At 32.1% G+C, this 19,864-nt stretch overlaps 1 protein-coding gene across 1 annotated transcript; it reads right to left on the bottom strand.

The window, feature by feature from the left end:
* Positions 1 to 18,703: 18,703 nt before the first annotated feature.
* Positions 18,704 to 19,582, bottom strand: LOC139492954 (uncharacterized). Its single transcript, XM_071281102.1, has one exon. It carries the CDS (start codon positions 19,580 to 19,582, stop codon positions 18,704 to 18,706), a length of 879 nt encoding a protein of 292 aa, XP_071137203.1.
* Between the last annotated feature and the right edge of the window lie 282 nt (positions 19,583 to 19,864).

Below are 19,864 nucleotides of genomic sequence, written 5' to 3'. Positions count from 1 at the left end.
AGCAGAAACATCAGCATTTTTAAAGGTAAACAATATATGAAACTCATCCCCTATTACCTCATTACATAATGTACATATTCCATTTTCCCTCGCGAGCACAAAAATATTATCGGTAGTTGAAAATCCTTTTCTAAATCCAGCCTGAGATTCTGATATAAGTTCAACTTCATCTGAGAAACTATTTAATCTCTCATTTATTATTGATGAAAAAGTTTTTCCTAAACAAGAGTTAAATGTTACACCTCTATAATTTGCAGGATCTGCTTTGGAACCTTTATTCTTAAAAATAGGAATCATAATACCAAGAGACCATAACTCTGGAACTATTCCTGTATCTAACACTAAATTAAAAAGTTTAACATACATTGGCATAAGATCATATACAGTACATTTTATATATTCATTAATTATTTTGTCACATCCACTATTTTTATCATTTTTAAAGTTTTTTACACTTTTTAAAATCTCATCTTCGGTTACAGCACAATTCAATAAGTTATACAATTCATCCTGGAAATTATGTACATTACAATAACTTCTGGTTCCTCAGTATTTGAGTCACATCTATTCATATCTTTGAAATAGTCATAGAGAGCTTCAATAGAAATTTCAGGGTCGACGCCATTTTTTTTATTTGACCCAATACTATTCAAAATATTCCAAAACTTTTTACTATCTGATTTTTTGGTCTGGCGTAATTAATTTCCAATATTTCTTTGGTACAGTTCATATGCTTTAGAAATTTCCATTTTATAGCTTTTGCTTGCATTTTTCATATGTTTTTGATTTTCAGCATTTTTTATAAAACTGTACCTTTTCGGCGCTTTATGAAATTTTTTTCTACTATCAAAATATTGGTTGTTAAACCAAGGTTTATTGTCGCTTTTTGGTTTGCGATTTTTAAACAGCTTGTATTTACCAAAAGTCTTTGTAGCAACTAATTGAAAAAAGTTACTTATTCTCTCTACAACTTTGTTCATCTCATTTTGATGAATCCCTTGTTGTACCTCTAAATTATCTAATTCTAACCGTAATTGTTCTAACCATAGATGTAATACCTAGATTACATCTATGTTCTAACTGACAATCATGATCACTTTTAACATTATCTAAAAATTCTGAACACTTTTCTTTTCTGCACTTGACATATTTTCACTACAAAATTGTGAGAGTTCGTCATTACTATTATATAAAATCACTGGAGCTTGAATAACGAAATGTAATTGACAATGGACATCGGAGACCTATGGATCAAATTCCATAATATCGAACTCTTTAACAACTGGAAATATAAATTAGATGACAATAATAAATAGTCAATAACACTTGTGTCATTACAAGTTTTTTTACCAATACCTCTTTTATTACCTACTCTAGAGTTTTCTATATACGTGTTATTTCTTTTACATACATTTAAAAGTTTGTGTCCATAATTATTTGGTGCACAATTACAACCTGTAACTCTGTGTAATGGAATACTGTTTCTAGGTAAATTTTCGTAGTCAAACATATACTTAAGTATATCCTCGTCTGAGGTAAATTCAAAAATATCAACCAGATTCTCGTCCGGTATAATATAGTCTGGTAAACTACCAGTTTTGGCATTAACATCACCAAAAATAATACAATTTAGACTCTCTATGTTTTTTTATATTAAGCATCTCATTTTCTACCTCATCGAATGATTAACTTGTTGAATATTTCGAATTCGATGGTGGAATATAAACACAACCTAGTAGACTATCAGTTTTCTGGTTTATAATAAGTTTTGAAATCTTAACCCACTGTACAAATTCACATTCTATATTTATAAAGTTTAAATAACCTTTGAACTTATTTCTATACATAACTACAATCCCCCCTGATTTTCTTTTACATTTTTTTCTAATTTAGAATAATACATATAGTCATCAGGTATATTTAATATATCAATGTCAGACAGTTTTGTTTCTGTAAATAAACAAATATATTTTTTTATCATCTCTATAAATGCAGGACATAACAGTTTTTGTTTTATACCACATACGTTAAGAAAACAAATTTTCAATTCAGAAAAAATAGGTGGTCTTTGCTCCATTGGTCGCTGGTTTTGGTACGGTGGTCTATGTGGCATTTGTGGTGGTGGATGCGGGAAGAATCTCTTGTTGTTAATATACATTTTATCATCACGTAAATGTGCAACGTGTCCTTTTTGTCTTGCATCCTTCATGATCGGCACCAATTCACGTCTTCTCTGAATAACTTCCGCTGGGAATTGTTCATGGACTCGAGACTGAGAGTCCCTTTCTTTCAATTTTTCTTTTGCAGCCGCCATCACCATTTCGCGGTCCTTTCTTTTTTTCAAATTTGGCAACGATTCCCCTCTGAACTCTATCTCGGCGCGGTTTCAGTCTATGTACCACGTGAAACGGAATATTGTTTTCGATTCCAAGTCAGACATGTCACTTATACATTCTTGGCCTTTATATACCCCATCCGACAATGGGATCTCTTTTCTGATAGTGTTGACAACACAAGCTTGTATATGGTGATTCTGTTTATTTGTAACAGTGGTTGGCCTCTCATGTCCCAACAAACAAACTAACGAAACTCTACTAGTTTGCTTTTTCTGTTAGAAAGAACCTCTGGCTCTCATCCTCAAATTCAAATGGCACATATACGTCTGGAAACTTACAAGTAAAGATTGTTTCAACAATAACGAGGTTGGGACGAACTGTTCTAAAATCGTCAATATCAGTTATACATTACTAGATCTTACTAAGATTTGTCTTTTATTACAACTTCTGTATTACTAATTTGGATTAAAGACGGCTATATTCAGTTCAGCATTGCACAAAATTATCATAGAATATAGAATAACAACTAGTATCTCAATTGTTTGTAAAACAATTGAAAGGTCTTTCCTGTAAAAGTGATGTTTTCGTTATGTACCTTGTACGACCTTTCGTTTGATATACGACAAGCATACTTTCTGAAACTTTCCGCTTTTAACACTTAATGACTTCAACCGCCTACATTTTTGAGATCGGAATCATGATATAAATAACATAGAGTAGATGAGCTTTCATTTGATATGCAACAACTCTATGTTCTAGAAAGTTTGATTTTTGCACTTAATAACAATATCCAACTAATTTTTGGAGGTCGGGATTTGATATTGCCAATGTACACATCATGACCTTTCATTTAATATACAACAACCCTATCTTAAAAGAAAATTTATTTTTTGCACTCAATGACCCCATCCAAACCATTTTTGGGAGACGTCAATTTTAAATTTGAAATGTACGCTTTATGTTCTTTCATTTGATATGCGACAACCTTACCATCTAAGAAATTTGAATGTTTGCACTAAATGACCCCACCCGTCCTCCTGGGATGAAAAGGGGGTTTAAAATTTTCATTTTTAAGTAGAGTTTATTAAGACCTTCAATTTGATATATCAGATGACCACATTTGATAAAGTGCAAAAAATGATGCAATATCAACTATATAAATAGAAGTTATGAAACTTACAAAGTCAATGCAAAACTTGAAAATTTCAAATTGAATTTTTGGCGTTTTTTTCCATGGAATGTTTTTGGTATTTGGTCAAACATATAACTATGTTAACCTCTTCAATTTCTTAAACATTTTAAGAGGTACGCCCTTGTTGATTCAGAAATACGTGCCTCCGCTCGCAAAACTTCAAACTGCATTATCTCTACAACGACAATAGATATCTCAAATCTGTTAAATTATAAATGATCTACAGTTGAAGGACAACATTATAGAAAAAGAATTGGGACAATTTCAAAGTTCACCAAGGTCACAATTAATCATCAAATATATGATGCAATACCAAACTTAAGAACCGGAAGTCGTAGAGACATGGGACTAGCACCATTCAACTCAGGACCACTTGACCTTTCCAATATCACAAGGTCAAGGTCATAGTATACTGTGAAGGTCAAGATGAAATTTCATCATGACCTGACATTGACCTCAAATTGAAGGTCTTGAATTACTGATCATCTTTGCAGTTTATAGTAGGTTGATATCTGTTACCTTTAAAAAGATATACACACAATACTATACTTTTAAGAATCATCCCGTTGTAACTTTTAAACAGACGGTTGGACATTTTTGGACTTATCATATAAAATGTAGAGCTCGTCGAGAGGAACATTTTATACGCTGTATGTATGCAGCAAAGTCTTATCGTTTTCCTAATATGTAAGCTTGAATTTGCAGCGTAAATTTTTTTTTGCACTCGGTGACCTTTGACCTTGGGTGCATATTGAAGGTCACATGAATTAAAGATTATTGGTGAAGGTCCCAAGTCTCTACGACTTCTTGTTCTCGAAATACAATTTTTCTAAAATTATGTACAATTTTTCAAGGGGAATAACTCCTTATAAGGGTTAATAACAAAATGATTGTACATGTTCATTAACATTGCCATCTGTTTCTGTACATGTTGCCGTTTTCAAATCGATTTTATCTCTTATACTTTTTGAGAAAAATGCAAATAAAAGAAATTGTTTCAAGGGGATATAACTCTCATAGGCGACGATGAAATCCTGTTCAGCCTCACATGGTAATACATCATGATGAGATCTACATTATGTCCAATTAAGGTCATGATATCTTTAAAACCAACGAGAGGGGGGGCCATGTTGAAAAGAATCAATAAAAGGGAGATAACTCCTAAAGGGGATGATGAAATCCTTAACAGGGTCATTTGGTAATACATCTTTGTGAGGTCTAGCGATGGTTCATATTTGGTCATAATAACTTCAACAGAAACAAGAGGCGGGCATGTCAAACAAATGTTGGAAGAAAAAAAAGAAAAAGAAAAAGAAAAAAAAACATTAGAAAAACAATAAGGTCTTTCCCATGTAGGGGAAAGACCTTAATAACCGAGACAAATAACTCGTTGGAGTGATTGGTAGATGAATTCAATTATGAAAAAAAGTGCAATGTTAAAAAGAAAATTTGAAAAATCATGCATGTTGTACTGTTGTATTTTTTTTCAATTAAAAACTATAAAATTAAGATAGTTTTACGATTGTTAGCATTTTAACATCGCGAGTTTTATATACAAGTTTCAATGTTGTATACACTTCCGGAATTATAAAATTTAATGATTATTTTCAACTAATTTATACATTTTAATTATTGTTTCTCTATTGTCATCGAGTATTTCATCTGGGTGTATTAAAAACGCTATGCTCTTTCTGTTAATCCATTTAAAAAGACAACATATACACCCGTGTACGCTTGAATTCACACCTATGTACGCCTGAGGCTAATTTGATGCAAGGTAAAGTTTAAACGAATCGGCAATGGACATTTGAGCGCATTGACAGGACATTTGAGCGAAAAAAAAAGGACGTTTGAGCGCCAAAGTATAGGACATTTGAGCGCCTAAATTTTAGGACATTTGAGCGAAAATAAGAATAAGCGTAGGACATTTGAGCGAAAACAAGTCTTGGATAGAGAATTGTCTTATTGGCAATCATACCACATTTTCTTACGAATATAGTTCATTAAATGAGGAGTTTACCAACAAAAAGATATAGGTTACAGTACGACCTTCAACATGGAGCCTTGATACCTAACCCTATATGTGGTAGCTTATATTCAAATGTGTTAAAAAATTAATCTAAAGGAGGTATAAGATAGACATATAATGATATAGATATAAATCAAAATTAAAAGAAGTTATGGAAGTTGAAGCGTAACAGACGAACAAGTAGTTTACATTAACATTAAATTTGTAAAAAAAGGTACTTACTGTACATCTCCAGGATATTTCTTCTCCTTTTAGTGTTTTGTCCACTCTATATCGGAAACTGTCACAAACAAGGCTTCTTTTTCCCTTATTAGTCTCGGTCAAAATGATATCCATTTTAACACGTACATGTATTATTAGTATTAAGATTTCAAGTGCCAAGGGACATTTCACTTAATAGATATATATATAAGAATTTTAGAACAAAGAAAATTTGCATAGCCAATGAATTATAGTAGAATTGATTGGTAAATAGAGATCAACTTAGGATTTCACTTACATAAACCAGCCAGAACCGGTCGAATTACTCGGGTGTGAAATAAAATAAAAAATATTTATAACTAAATCTTACTTTTTTTTCTTACTTTTAAAAAAAAATCTTAATTCGTGTAAAATTATCAGGGAAAATTTCGCTCAAATGTCCTGTCTGAAAACTCAGGTAAGGTTAATATCCCGGCGCTCAAATGTCCTATGAAGTCGGCGCTCAAATGACCCTATGTGCTTTTTTCTTTTTCGCTCAAATGTCCTATGCCCAAACGAATTCCCCTCAAATCAATAAATAAACAATGACTTTACAAAAAAATATAAACACCGCTCACATAAAGTTTTGTATTGAAATGGTTATCAAAGTTATAACAGTATTTAAACGTAAAATATTTTCAGTTCAATATAATTAAAAATGTTCAATAGATATTTTATTAATAAATCTCAACAATAATTTATGAAATTAATTCGAAAATATTTATGTTTCGATAATTTCACAAAGGAAGTTTTATTTAATCATTCGGTAGTGAAAGTTGTTTCTGGCTTTAATATCAGTCCACTGAAATAGTTGTTCTTGTTTTTATTTCTAATTTGTTCTTTTTCTTTCCTTTCTTAAAATTTGAAATTGGAATGTGATGAAAGTAAGTGGGTTTGCTATCTGACTGAAGTTACGGATGGACTTACATTAATATCCTAAAAATCCGATAAATCTACGTACTTTTTCGGATGTCTTTCGAGTAGGCCATTTCATAATTTTCTCAATTTTTCTTACTTCTACTTCAAATAAGATATGGGCAAAAAACAATACTTTTAGGTGAAAGAAAGAACAGTTTGTTGGTGAAAGCTTCAGTTTGGCTTTATCGAAATCTGGTAAAGACAATCTCAAGTCGTTCTAAGTGTTCCATATATGTTTAAGCAACTATGATGACATCGTCAACGAAGATGCAACAAATACGCATTTGAATATCTCTGAGGCAATCCTGCATAAGACGTTGATAAGTGGCGGGAACGCAAGCAAGAATGAAAGGCATCTGGTTGTCCGTCAAGAGTTCAAGAAGTTCCGCGGTAAATACTGTTCTCTCCTTATGTTCCTAAAGTTTCTTTACCTGATGATATCCTGAATTCATATATAAACGATTGCAAAGTACTTGTTGCCAGCCATACAGTCTAACATATAATCCCTTTTCGGCAATGCAAATGCGTCCTTTTTGTTTTGAAATTCAATTTTCTAAAGTCCATGCATCTTCTAAGTGTATCATTTTTTCTTCTTAGAACTAGTGCAACGTTGGAGGTAAAAAGACTATAAGACATTCTTATTATTTATGTTCGGGCATTTTATATAAATTTCTCTTACCATCTGTATACATTGATGGCAGTATGTGTTGATATGGGTGTTAGACTGGTCGGTCGTCCTCTAATAGTATATTATGCTGTACTATATATGTTGGTATGTCCAATATCATAATCATATTTGAAAGATATGTCTTGATACGATGTGATGATGTATTGTCATTGGATATATTTACTTATCTTGGATGGAATTTCAAAATTAAGTGTCAGATCAACTAGGACATGCATTCCAAGGACATTGTTACATGTGTTTGAAGAGTCATCCTATTATACAGAGGCTATGTTTTCTGGTATGGTTTTATACATCTAATAATATCCGTTCTAAGTGGTCCGGCATATACTTGTGTCCCTCCACATCAAGCGATAATCCGTGAAGCGCTTCATTGATAGATACATTTATAGTTTCAAGTGGATTAATGATGCATTGTACTAAAACTTTTTTATCTGTTTATATTGAGTTGCCGGAAAGTGTTTTCCTTGTACACTGTTTTAGTAAGTTGTTGTTGATCAATTAGTCACAAGGTGTAATTTGTGAAACAAGAAGTAATATAACCACATAAACGAATCAAAATTTGAGCCCCCATAAATAAGAGTTTATTGTTTATAAGTTTTTGATATAATTGGAGATTCTCACCATTATCTTATCTTCAAAATGTGAACATTTCCATCGAAAGTTATCTCTCCCCATCTCTACATAATATCGCAATGAAGAAAGTTGTTCGTGTTAGAATACGCCCTTGATTTGATTTTAAAAAAAATATAATGACAAAAATTCTAGTTTTAACACTATGGTGTAATTAAACAAAAAAATGTTGTGTTTGAATTTCATCACAATGAAAAGTCATATGGTGATACATATAACTGTTTTTTAATATTTAAGCAAATGTAACAATACACCTCTTCTATATCCTTTTTCATAAAACTTATGTGAATGGTTAAATTAACAACAAAGGTAAATTTCTGTTAGGCAAGCCTCTCATTAATAAATATCTTGCATATTTTTGTGAAAATAATGTACATGTAATTGTTCATCAATCTGCCTCCCTCTCCCATACACACAATCAATCATAGTTTCTTTACATAAAATTAAGATAGATTTACGATTGTGGGCATTTAACATCGCAAGTTTTAAATACAAGTGAAAGAATTCCGGTAAAGTGAATTAAACATTTGATTTTTAAGATTAAAAGAATATTCTTTTAACTGCATACTTTAATTTTAACTTAATTGCATAGAACGTAATCGAAAATTGTTCCATTTTAATATTGTATACACTTCCGGAATTAGAAAATTTAATGTTTATTTTCAACTTACTTATAAAATTTTATTATTGTTTCTCTATTGTTATCGGGTATTTCATTTCATCTGGGTGTATTAAAACGCTATACTCTTTCTGTTAATTCATTTAAAAAGACAACATATACACCCGTGTACGCTTGAATTCACACCTATGTACGCCTGAGGCTAAATTTATGCAAGGTAAAGTTTAAACGAATTCCCCTCAAATCAATAAATAAACAATGACTTCACAAAATAATATACACACCGTTCACATAAAGCTTTGTATTGAAATGGTTACCAAAGTTATAACAGTATATAAAACGTAAAATGTTTTCACTTCAATATCATTAAAAATGTTCAAATCAATATCATTTAAAAAGTTTAATAGATATTTTATGAATAAATCTCAACAATAATTTATGAAATTAATTCGAAAATATTTATATTTAGATAATTTCACAAAGGAAGTTTTATCTAATCATTCAGTATTGAAAGTTTTTTCTGGCTTATCAGTCCACTGAAATGGTTGTCCTTGTTTTTATTTCTAATTAGTTCTTTTTCTTTCCCTTCTTAAAATTTGAAATTGGCATGTCATGAAAGTAAGTGGGTTTGCTATCTGACTGAAGTTACGGATGGGCTTACATTAATATCCTATAAATTCGATAAATCTGCGTACTTCTTCAGATGTCTTTCGAGTAGGCCGTTTCATAATTTTCTCAATTTTTCTAACTTCTACTTCAGATACGATATGGGCAAAAAAAAATACTTTTAGTTGAAAGAAAGAACTGTTTGTTGGTGAAAGCTTCAGTTTGGCTTATCGAAATCTGGTAAATACAATCTCAAGTCGTTCTAAGTGTTCCATATATGTTTGAGCAACTTTGATGACATCGTCGACAAAAATACAACAAATACGCATTTGAATATCTCTGAGGCAATCCTGCATAAGACGTTGATAAGTGGCGGGAACGCAAGCAAGAGTGAAAGGCATCTGGTTGTCCGTCAAGAGTTCAAGAATTCCCGCGGTAAATACTGTTCTCTCCTTATGTTCCTAAAGTTTCTCTATCTGATGATATCCTGAATTCATATATAAACGATTGCAAAGTACTTGTTGCCAGCCATACAGTCTAACATATAATCCCTTTTCGGCAATGCAAATGCGTCCTTTTTTGTTTTGAAATTCAATTTTCTAAAGTCCATGCATCTTCTAAGTGTATCATTTTTTCTTCTTAGAACTAGTGCAACGTTGGAAGTAAAAAGACTGTAAGACATTCTTATTATTTATGTTCGGGCATTTTATATAAATTTCTCTTACCATCTGTATACATTGATGGCAGTATGTGTTGATATGGGTGTTAGACTGGTCGGTCGTCCTCTAATAGTATATTATGATGTACTATTTATGTTGGTATGTCCAATATCATAATCATATTTGAAAGATATGTCTTGATACGATGTGATGATGTATTGTCATTGGATATATCTACTTATCTTGGATGGAATTTCAAAATTTAGGTTCAGATCAACTAGAACATGCATGCCAAGGAAATTGTTACATGTGTTTGAAGAGTCATCCTATTATACAGAGGCTATGTTTTCTGGTATGGTTTTATACATCTAATAATATCCGTTCTAAGTGGTCCGGCATATACTTGTGTCCCTCCACATCAAGCGATAATCCGTGAAGCGCTTCATTGATATTCTCACCATTATCTTATCTTCAAAATGTGAACATTTCCATCGAAAGTTATCTCTCCCCATCTCTACATAATATCGCAACGAAGAAAGTTGTTCGTGTTAGAATACGCCCTTGATTTGATTTAAAAAAAAATATAATGACAAAAATTCTAATTTTAACACTATGGTGTAATTAAACAAAAAAATGTTGTGTTTGAATTTCATCACAATGAAAAGTCATATGGTGATACATATTACTGTTTTTTTTATATTTAAGCAAATGTAACAATACACCTCTTCTATATCCTTTTTCATAAAACTTATGTGAATGGTTAAATTAACAACAAAGGTAAATTTCTGTTAGGCAAGCCTCTCATTAATAAATATCTTGCATATTTTTTGTGAAAATAATGTACATGTAATTGTTCATCAATCTGCCTCCCTCTCCCATACACACAATCAATCATAGTTTCTTTACATTTCAAACTGAATTCAATGGATTTATTCATTTTCTGACTTTTATGTTAAATTATATCAAAAATAGTTGTGTATAAAGCTATACAGTAAAAAGGGCGAAATATCAGAACATATAAGCTTGCCTGGTCTTATGAATTGTGATCTTTGTTTACGGTTGGTCTGTTTCCATTTCACAGGACTAATAATCTCATTTAATACATGTATCACCTAATTCTTGTTTTTTGTTTTTTTTTCATTCAAACTCAATATATACATGTACATGTATAACTATTTAGAATATAAACGTATCAAGTGATGCACCACACAAATACAGTATATGTTATATTTACATAATATATTTATTTTATTGAATAAATTATACACAAAGAGATAACCACAACTTTTTTTTATTTCTATAAGCTGCAATTACATATGACGTATATTTCAGTGCCTCATATGAGTATCAACATACCAGGTTCTGCATCCCATTAATTTAACAGATAAGTGTTTTAATCTAATTTCTTTACACAACAGTTAAAAGAGTGTTACGCCCACTGCTTTGGAAGGAACAGTTTTTCGTTGGAGTAAATATTATAATAGCTTTATTACACCACATATTTGTGAAATATTTATATAAAATGTAAACTATTTGTATAATCTCACCATTTCTTTGCATGACCAACGTATAGAATAGTAAAAAGCCTGTCCAGTAAACAATTTTCGCACACGGTTTAAATTTTTCAGTCTGATTTGTTTTATTCTTCCGGTGTCGTAGATCGAGTCCTTGGACGAGGCTCTACATGGTAGGATGTCATTGAAAATTCTAACCAACACAAGGGCGCCAAATGTTGCTGGGTTCGATGACGGAATAAAAGGAATTCTAGATTAAAGTTGCTTATTTCATTCAAAATCAAAAATTAACACTGACAATGCACAAATAACAAACATAAATACATACACATCACGTTGTACAAAGGGATATAACTGTAATATTTTCAACAGAAAGTACAGTATATAAAATACTATAAACTGGCTCTGTGCTATCCAAATACAACTAATACTATAAAGGATGTATATTTGAAATGTATACATTCAATTTAAGAAATAATTCCTTCATGTCATGCTCTATGCTCATTTTAAAATGAGCATAGAGCATGACATGATTCTAGTAGGACAAATACGGTACTTTTATAGGTCGAAGCGTACGAGAATACCTTAGGAATGTTTGGCTGTTCCAATTTCCTCCCAAATAAACGTGTACAAAATATACCGGAAAAAAGGGTTCCACAATGGAATTATGATAGAAACAGATATAAAAAACTTTTGATAAACAATTTCAACATTTATTTATCTAAAAAAGAACAATTAGATATCAAACAACAAGTTTTTGTTTCTGTTCAGAGATTTCTTTACGTCACAGCTTACAACGATGATGGAAATGGCGGTTGACGGTTGCATATGAAGGTAAGACACATTTGTTCCTTATTTATCATGTTAATATGGATTGTTCCCCCAGTGATTGTAGCATTGGTGAAAGTATTTAAGTCAGACAGTGGATTTCTCGCTAAAGAGGAAGAAACAGCGAGCTGGCATGAGTTATTCTGTGCAGATGTGGCGAGGGCATTTGATTCTGTTTTGCGGTACCTCGAATGACCGAATAACACTGTTATTATCCGAATAACACATGTAATGACCGAATAACACTTCAAATATCAATATTAACACATTTGAGTGACTTTTAATCATATATTATTGAATAAAATTATACATTGGGACTGAGAACAGCATAATCATGCATATTTAGTAGTTCATAGCATACAGTTTAAAGTACTCATGTATATGTGTAAACAAATGTATAATTACTAAGGCTATGACAGATAAGCCCGTGCCTTGTGCAGGATATCTCAATAGTTGTAATTTTAGAGTTTAAAAGGGGCTTGGTTAACATCCATTTCTAGATTAAAAATATAATAATATGATAAAGATAATAATTTTTTTAATAACTAACTAAAATTAAAACAAAAACTAATTTAAACAGTTTACTATTCCATATTTTATTTAAAAAAGGCCCACCCTCACATTGTTCATTGCCTTGACGTGGCGTGAGGGCTCCACTTTGGTGGTCTAAGATGAACACGTTGAGGGATTGTATGCAATCTTTCTTTTATTCATTCTATACGATTTCCTTGGTCGCCATCTTGGAAGTACACACCGATATCTATAAATTTATAATGATCAATATTAACTTACCTGCAACTTGTAAATCATTTTTAGGTTATAAAATACACTTCTATTATAATTTTATTCAATAATATATGTTTAAAAGTCACTCAAATGTGTTAATATTGATATTTGAAGTGTTATTCGGTCATTACATGTGTTATTCGGATAATAACAGTGTTATTCGGTCATTCGTGTTACCCCTGTTTTGTTTTCAATTAAAGCTAAATCAGAATTTTCGGTTGCAACTCCCTGTAGTGTATTGGAAAGCTCTCTGCGTTGTTTGTCGGTTGGACCTTCAATGTAGCTGTCCAAAGATTTGACATTTCGGTGTCCCGTCACAGACATTATAGCCCGGTCATCGACCCCCGCTCTTTTTAATCCTGTTTCCACAGTGGCTCCCAGACAGTGGTTTGTATATCTTATAGATAGACCAGCTTCGTCAGATATTCTTGACATCATACTGGCCAATTTGTTTTTGCCAATAGGTTGAGCTGCATACCATACAGTTGGTTTGGGATACTGGAGTGCTTGCTGGAAAAAATGCTGTACACCTTGGACTAAGCTTTCCTAGATAAAAGTCTAAGCTAAACACTGGACAGTGGATATCCCCAGGTTTAGCATACATTCGTACGTCCCTTGGGTTTTCTTTCGAATCAACACCATGGTGTGTTTTGTCACATTCATTATAAGTCATTTTGTAGTATTCTTGACCTTTGTCATCTTTAGATTTGGCATAAGATGTTTTCTTTAATTCAGCAAGCCCCTCCTGTCCCCTCCTTCCAAAATTGAGCATAATGTCCCAGAAAACCATATTTTGAAGAGTTACTGGGTGATCAGTACTGAATATACCACTGGAGTATAGCTTTTGAATATCACCCTCAGCTACAGCCTTTTTACATCAGAGGCCCTTGAGGGCCTCGGGTGTATTGCCATCGCCTAATTTTCTATTTATAGATATGCTGCTTTTGCATATATAATTAGTTTTGGTTTGATAACCGACATATAAAAATTATAGACCCGCGGACTATATAGTGCAGAATAAAATTCCTTATCGCTTCTTTTAAATTCATGTTTTCAATGGATACTCAGATTATTTATTTTTTAATGCAAATTAATAATATGAAAATGTTTTGTCGTTAGAAATATTGGTATATGAATCAAACGATCTTGTGTTGTTGCGGTTGAATACCACGAATGCGCATTCATCAAGAGCAAGCTTGAAGAAACCCGAGAGGCGATCAATACAGGAATTTATACACAGTAAGGTAATTTATATATTTCAATTATTTGATTTTAAGTAACTTGTTTAAAACCATAATTGTCTATCCTATTATCGCAGCAAAACCAGGAATATTTAATCTGGCACAATATGAAAATAATTTCTCTGTTTACGTTCCCTGTCGCCATTTTGAAAATACCAGCTGGGGGTCTCAACCCTGGACAAAAAGGTGGGGGGTCCAACTATATATGTCCCCATTCAAATATTACATTGATCAGCCAAAAAAGTCGGGTGCCAATCCCGGACCCCCCCCCCCCCCCCCCCCTGGTTCCGCCAATGGCAATGAGACACACATACGTGGAACTATTTTCCTTTTTTTTAAGATACTGTTTCGGATTTTCGTTCCTTCTCCGACTAAGTTTGTTGCATTAGTATATGTAAATTATGTCCCTTGTAAAAACTGGAATGAAAAACAGTCCGTTTACGGTACCTAACTTACTAGCCGAGAGATTATGTATTGGGAGAATACTTACAGTCTTGGAGAAATAAACATGATAAAAATAGAGTAACTGCTCTGTTTTTTTATAAGTCTTCCTAAAAGTATTGTATAATTTTGACAATACATGACATGTACGTGTATTGTCAAAATTATATGATAATTTGATGAATTGTGCTAATCATACACTACAGCAGTATTTAATTGTATAACCTTATCCATATAAAATTTTAGTAATTAGACATTTGTTTACACATATACATGAGTACTTTAAACTGTATGCTATGAACTACTAAATATGCATGATTATGCTGTTCTCAGTCCCAATGTATCTATACTAGTCATTACAATTTTAATGCCCCTTTCGCTAAGCCATTGGTGGCATTCAATGTAACAGGTACCCTTGTCTGTCTGTATGTCAGTTTCTGTTAATTACGAAATTGATTTCAGTTCTATAACATTAATGTCACAGGGTATTATGGCCACTTGGTCTTTATAAATAGGGCGTTGAATATTGTGACGAAATAACATGTAGCGAACCATTTATTTCACACTGAAAGTACATAATAATAATAAACATTTATTTCAAATGTTAACTTGAAATTTCCATATAAATTGAACTATGAATTGGATATAAGTACATGCATGATAAGGCCTTAAAGAAAATGTGCTTACCTGAAAGTAAGAAAAAGTTAGGTGTCCCTTTAAAATGTAGCGTGCGTGCTAAAGTGTGTGAAACTCGCATTAGTACGAGTTAACCGTATATATAGTGCTAGAAACAGTGGGGGGTTGCATGCATAATAACTTCGTGCAGAGTAGTATATAGAGTAATTAAAAGTCTCTTTCTAACTGTCCGTCAATGAATGAATGAATGTATGACTGAATGAATGAATGTATGAATGAATGAATGAATGTATGAATGAACGCAGTAAATATATAGTACACACAACATATAGTGTAGTACTAGTATATAACTGTACTCTAATAAATAGCTACGGTGACATTAAGATGGCTCGACTGAATGTTATTATATACACATGATATATATAATGTAATATATACATGTACATGTACAGTGCTTATTATCACAAAAAAAAACCAGATAATTTTAAATTTGGATTGTGTCACTCTTATCATTATAGTGAAAAATGTATGTCCATTTAAATGTGCAAATATTTTTATCTTTTTAATAATATTTCTAACTCTTATTTGCCACAGACAAATGTAATATTTAAGGGCATACGATACAGTTTTGAACCTGTATTTACAAGTTGATGAAAATTTGCATATAGGCTATTTTTTACCTGATTAAATCAAATATGTCATAAAAATATACCTTCATGTGCTAATTTTTGAGTAAAATGAGGTCGAAATTTTGTATATTTGCTCAAAATTCAGATTTGTGTCCGTATTTTCTTTTTCGAAAGAACGACGTAACTTTTTTGCTTTAAAAGATAAACACAAATTGTTTTTTGTTAAATAATCGGTAATTTCTGTATTTGATAAGTATCGTTGAAAATTTTGTAATTTTTATTCCGAAATAACTCTAAATTTATCAAATGTTCACGAATAGTGGAAAAAACGTCATTTTTTGCTGCATGTTTATCAAAATTAAAAAAATTGCGCTATTTACAGTTTCATAAAATTTGGGTCAAATAATCTCCTTGCAAAATGAAACAAATTGCTGTTTTAAAAAATAGGGGTCCATGCACTCGTTTTCAAATTAAATCAGTTTGAATGATAAAAATCAGTCGAAAATGCATCTTTTCCCGATATGTCATAGTTTGACGTCGCGAAAATAACATTTTACGTTAGCAACGTCATTACCTTCCCTGAAACTGTATCGTATGCCCTTAAAACTATTCAACAGTGCTCATACCCACACAAAAAAAACAAGCTCAAAATTTGGTGGTTAGACAAGATTTTTTCACAGGGATGGATGCGCATATACATTGGTGAAGGATTACGTTAGAGAGAAAAGAAATTGGATGTTCTGCTGCAGTGCATATGACTGCAAGAGATATTTAAAAAGTTTTTCGGAACCCCAGATTAAAAGTTGAATTGCAACATTGCAAAGGGTTAGTGTATTATCTTATTTTATCATAATGTTAAATGTTCAAAATGTTTAAATTTTTATTGTTAATTTATTATTCTGTGGAAATTCAAATCTCAAGAATCTTTCTGTGAGTTTGGATGAATAATTCCATGTTTTAATTTGTACCAGAAGCCCAAGTCACACATTAGTTAACAGTGACTTAAAATGTCCACAATTAAAATCACATGTACCTGTATATTCTAGATAATTTAAACAAAATGGTCAGCTACGTTTAAAGGAACCTATCTAATTTTAATTCCCAAACATAGTAGTCATTACTTAAGCAACCTTGTTAACAGTTTAGATTTATATCAAATTGGATGAGAATCCAGGAGTTTTAAAGGGGGAGGGGTATAGCAAGTCAACATTTTGGGTAAAACTATATAAAAAAAGGACTACGCATTTACCATACTTGAAGCTCCTTGAAAAGGGTGTGCCTTCAGCTCCCTCCTCCCCCCAAAAATCTGCCTCAGCAATTTTAAACCCTTTTACGATGTACATGTATATTCATGTACATGTAGCTGAACAGTGGAGCCTATGGGACTACAATCTAAGTAGACATCTGAATCACCGAAAATCAACTTATATATTTTCATGTATAATTTGATAATTAAATTTTAACACATTTATACATTTTTTTAAATTTGTTCTTGACAATTTTTTGTTCATTTAAAAATATAGGGACAACAGAGTTGGTGTATGTGGGTTCGATTCCCACCCTAGGCATTCATTTATATTGGCTGGTGCAAAACGGGCAGTTTAGCTTAGTGGCCCCACACTGACTCTGTTGTTAATATGTCACTTAAAAAAATCAGGCGGCCTCGTTCAGGTCTTGCCATCTTTATTTTTCTTTTCGAAATCATACACAACAAAACCATTGAATAATTGTGAAAACTATACCACAGATAACTATGGTAAAACTTTAATTGTTTTTGGCATAAATAACCTTGGCTGCCATCCAAGATCCAATTTTGTTTTTATATTGATGAATTATATATATCAGATTTGGATTCTTTTGGTTACAAAACATGTTGGATGGTAGGTGGCGGCCAAATCTTTATTCCTAAAGTCTTAAAGCTTTCAGGTCTGAAAATTACCCAAAATCATCACATTTTGACAAATTTGGAACATAAAATGTACTTTTATGAAAAGAACTGATTTATTGAGCATTAGTCTTTTGAAATAGACCCATTTACAAACCAAATTGTGAATTTTTTTGGAGTTCTATGGTCATTTTGGGCAATATGTGAAACTTGTCCTTTGAATCAGTGGTTTACCAATAACCTTAACACATGACAGAGGCAAAATTCCTTTGATCTTACTGTGGTATAATCTGGATAATGCACGGGTCAGGTGTGCATTAACTACTTCAATAATTGCACAGGTCACGTGAACTTCACGTCCTTGACAGATTTTTATTGTACAGTACTTTGCGTTTGTTGATTCCATTGCTACTACAGATATTTGTTTTTCTCCATTTTGTAAGAAATATCAAGTGGATACATGTATCTATCCTCGGACATAAAAATCAGTCACTTGATAAAACATCAGAATAGAAAACATACAAAACAAATGTAGTAGCATTACAATCAACACAATACAAGTCTAAATAAGATAAAGAACACAGGTTGATTTAATTCTAAAATTATTTTTCCATCAATATAAAAAAAATTGTCATTAAAAAAAAATGAAAATAAAGTATCATCGACATCTTCCTATTATGGTCTTGATATGTAAGTTATCAGTGTCACAACATGACACAATGAAAACTAAAAAAAAACCCGCTTTTTCATACATTTCTATGTACGGCTTAAAAACAACTTAAAATAACAATTCAGTGTTAAAAATTGAAAACAAAATCTGTGAGGTTCACATCTTCGTTACAAAATTGAACACGCAGTTTTGTAAAGAGCTGTTACTTGGCAATCCCCGATATTTTCCTTCTGGTTTTGAAACATTTAATGCATTTTCTGTATTTTCAATATTAACTTGCTCAGGAAGGATTGCACGAGTATCGGTTAATGGTTTGGGATCCTCAAGTTTTATCTGCTTATTAGATGGATTCAAAATGTTAGAGACATCTTTTAGCATAGAATCCGCAGGTCTTTTGTAGGTACGAACAGCCTTTTCACTCCTGTGACCTATTCTATCCATTATCATCTGCTCACTGCCTCCTGCTTGGTACAATCTAGTTGCAAGTGTTCTTTTTCCCGAGTGGTTACTAAAATTCCCCTTTAATTCTCCCTTTTGGCATATTGTCTTCATGAGTGACCCTAATCTATTAGCACCCAGTATGTGGTCAAACTTAACAGAACCATTTGATAAAACAGGTCTACGATAAAAAGGACTGCTAACCGATTTATCAATTTCGTATATTGCATTCATATACATCTGATACGATTTTAGGGTCTGACAATCCTTCTCTAAATATTGTCTGACAGATTTTGGTGCAATATAGCGATGGCGTAGCCCTCCATTATACGTTTTATTATCCTTACCCCGGAATTCAATATAGTTTCCGTTATGATCTTCTCCTAATTGTATTTGAGAAATTTGCAGATTACGGTGTTCGTCACGACCACGTAGACCAAAATATTTACAGTTATAGAAAAAAACAGTATGCAATAAACTTTCGGATGAATGATTACCAAACACAGATTTGTCCCACAATATTTCTTCCTGTTCAACTGAAATTGGATCTGCTTGTTTAACATTTATACCATACCCATCTGATGTTAATTTCTTCATCTGTGCATCAAGTATTTTCTAAACCTCAGAAATCTGTCATCAGACTCGTTCAAAAAGTTAAGATTAGAAACACCGTATGACCGCATTCCTCTTAGAAGTCCAGTTACAAGAAGATAAAGTGTTTTCGCTGGATATTTCTCTCCATTCTTTTTCCGAACTTCTACAAATTTTCCTAAAATGCTGTTAATATCTTGAACAGACAAATCCTTCAGGTTTGGTATAATTAAACCACTACCAATTTAAGTATTCTTCCAGTCTTAGTCCATAGACATTAACTGCCCA

The sequence above is a fragment of the Mytilus edulis genome, chromosome 10 (genome assembly GCF_963676685.1).
Source record: "Mytilus edulis chromosome 10, xbMytEdul2.2, whole genome shotgun sequence".
NCBI classification, from domain to species: Eukaryota; Metazoa; Mollusca; class Bivalvia; order Mytilida; family Mytilidae; genus Mytilus; species Mytilus edulis.
The sequence above is the reverse complement of the archived record's forward strand: the minus strand, read 5'-3'. Positions and strand labels throughout refer to the sequence as shown.

Bases quoted from the DNA above. Each gene is read 5' to 3' on its own strand.
- LOC139492954 (XM_071281102.1), bottom strand. From the start codon at position 19,582: ATGAAGAAATTAACATCAGATGGGTATGGTATAAATGTTAAACAAGCA.